Source organism: Pterocles gutturalis, unplaced genomic scaffold, assembly GCF_000699245.1.
Source record: "Pterocles gutturalis isolate BGI_N339 unplaced genomic scaffold, ASM69924v1 scaffold8590, whole genome shotgun sequence".
In the NCBI taxonomy this organism is placed as follows: Eukaryota; Metazoa; Chordata; class Aves; order Pterocliformes; family Pteroclidae; genus Pterocles; species Pterocles gutturalis.
Window position 1 is genome coordinate 7,121 of NW_010143344.1, and position 2,270 is coordinate 9,390.

Below are 2,270 nucleotides of genomic sequence, written 5' to 3' on the forward strand. Positions count from 1 at the left end.
CCGAGCGGGGGACCACGGAGGCTGCGGGGGCCTCAGGAGCGGTGGCCGGCTGCTCTCCCTCCTCCTTTCCTTGGCTCGATGTTTCTGCTGTGTGTTGTCTCGATCTTTTTCTAACTCTCTCTTCCCTCCCGGCTCTCAGTGTCTCTGCTTTCACACCTCCCACTCCTCTCCACCCCAGGAACCAGGCCCGCCTCGACCTCCCCTCCCCAAGTCCTACGTCCCCCTGGAGTCTCCTCCGGCCGTCCCTCCGCTCCCCGGCGAGAGCCGTCTCTGGCCGTACCCCACGTCCCCTTCCTGGCAGCAAGGCGCCGAGGCAAAGAGGGGACAGGTACCGAAACCTCTCCAGAGCAGCCCTGCAGGAGTGTTCCCATCCTTTTCCTCCCCGAAACATCACCTGGGGCTGAGATGAGATGGGCGATGGGGCTGCCCACCCTCTGCCCTGCTGGGGGACAGGGACAGCGTGGAGGTGGCACTTGGTCAGGGGACACCATCACATGGCTGGTACCTGCCCTCTCCAAGGGGAAAAATGGGCAATGTCCCCTCCAGCAGCCTCGCCATGGCCCTCCTGTCCCCACCAGGTCCCCTGCACCCACTGTGGTCACTCGGGGCAGGGTGCAGGGTGTGGCTCTTCCTGGGCAGCCCCCAAAGCTGCTGCAGCCCCCCTGGTGTCAGCCCCTCTGCTTTCCTCTGCCCTCACCTCTCTCACTGTCCTTCCGCCGCGCCGCTCCCCGCCATGCAGTCCTGGCAAGCTCTGCCCATGGGGGTGACCCCCCCCAATTCTGCCCACCCAGGGCAAACCCAGATTTGGGAATTCCTGGTGATGCCTCAGCCGTCCTCCTGCCGGGGGAAGGGGCCAGGTTTGGACATGAGGAGCCACGAGCATCCTTGCAGCCGGGGGGTCAGGATGCATGTGGGGGCTGGCACCCCACTGCAGCGGCCGTGCAGGGGCAGGGGGGGTACTGAGAGTGCAGGTGGCATCTCCAGCAGCTGTGCAGCAGCAGGGTAGCGCAGTCGTGGCTGATCCACAGGGTGTCAGGGGTGTCGGGATGCGTGATCTCCATGAACAGCACAGTTGAGGGGGGCACTCTGGGCTCCTCAGCTTGTTGCTGTTCCCCCCCCATTGCACCAGCGCCCAGCCCAGGGGATGCAGGAGGGGAAGGACCCCAAAAATGGCCCTTTGCTCGCTCTTGGCTGCTGCACGGTGTCTGCCCCATGGGACCCTGTCCCCTCCCATGGGCACAGGGTCTTGCTGGAGCTCAGCAGAGAGCTGGGGTGTCCCTGTCCTGGAGCTGCCGGGTGCCACCTTGGGATGGTCACCCTGCAGGAAGCTTTTCCCATGCAGGAGCCTGTCCTATGGGGACAGTGACTGGTGCCCAGCCCCAATGGGCTGGGACAGAGCTGGGACAAGAGCTGCAGAGCCCTGCCAGCCCCTCTCCCCACGTTTGGGGTGTGCTGGTACCTCCTGTCTAGTGTCCGTGTGCCTGTCCCCTCCTGGGAGCGTGTCTGCAGGATGTGTCACCCCATGACTGCACACAGCAGCGGGTCTGTCCCCCGGCAGATGCTCTCAGGGTCTCACTGGGGACTCGCTTTCCCCTGCAGCCCAAGCCGAGCTTCGAGCAGAGCAAGAAAGAGTCGCAGCGACCAGCCCCCCCTGCTGAGGGGGTCCCGCAGACCCGGCAGGAGCAGGGGGCGGAGAAGGGCGGAGCGGGGTACGGCACCGGGGCCCGGGGGGTCCCCAAGCTTGCCAGGAGCACCCGGTATCTTGCTGGGACCCTGCCCTTGGTCCCTGGAGGGGTTCAGCCTGGTTTTTCATTGTTTTCCACAGTGGGCATCGTTCCCCCCAGGACCAAGTCTCCGGCAGAGGAGGAGGCGATGCCTGTGGCTGGTGTGCCAAGGAGGAGCGCCGGCGGCATGGCCAACGGGCTCAGCTCCCGGGTAGGGCTTGTGTCGAGGGGCTGGGGGTTGTGGGGTGGGATAGTAAAACGGGGGCTGTGTCACAGCCTGCAGGGATGGGGCAGCACAGAGGGGAGCCTGTCCCTGTGTGGCTCCACATCTCAGCATCCAGCTCCTTGGGACCCCCCCCAGGCTGTTTCAGCACCTTCCCCCCAGCCCTGTTCTGGGGTGTTGCGCTGGGTGGATGGGGCCGGACCCTGCTGCAGGGAAGGGTCCGTGACCGTGGGACTGGGCTCTCCCCAGGAGAGACCAAAAAGTGCCGTGTTCGCCACCGAGATGAAGGTGAAGATGAGCGTGGAGGAGCAGATCGACCGGAT

The 2,270-nt window shown here is 65.4% G+C and overlaps 1 protein-coding gene across 1 annotated transcript in view; it reads left to right on the plus strand.

Moving 5' to 3' along the window:
• The window catches only part of LOC104469952 (pleckstrin homology domain-containing family A member 6-like), a gene marked incomplete at both ends in the record, with an annotated part of 9,382 nt that extends 7,117 nt beyond the window's left edge, over positions 1–2,265 (plus strand). The window contains 5 exon segments of the mRNA XM_010084700.1: positions 6–165; positions 168–328; positions 1,600–1,708; positions 1,817–1,935; positions 2,197–2,265. Of these exon segments, the coding sequence (XP_010083002.1) occupies positions 6–165; positions 168–328; positions 1,600–1,708; positions 1,817–1,935; positions 2,197–2,265 (618 nt within the window).
• Positions 2,266–2,270: the final 5 nt, after the last annotated feature.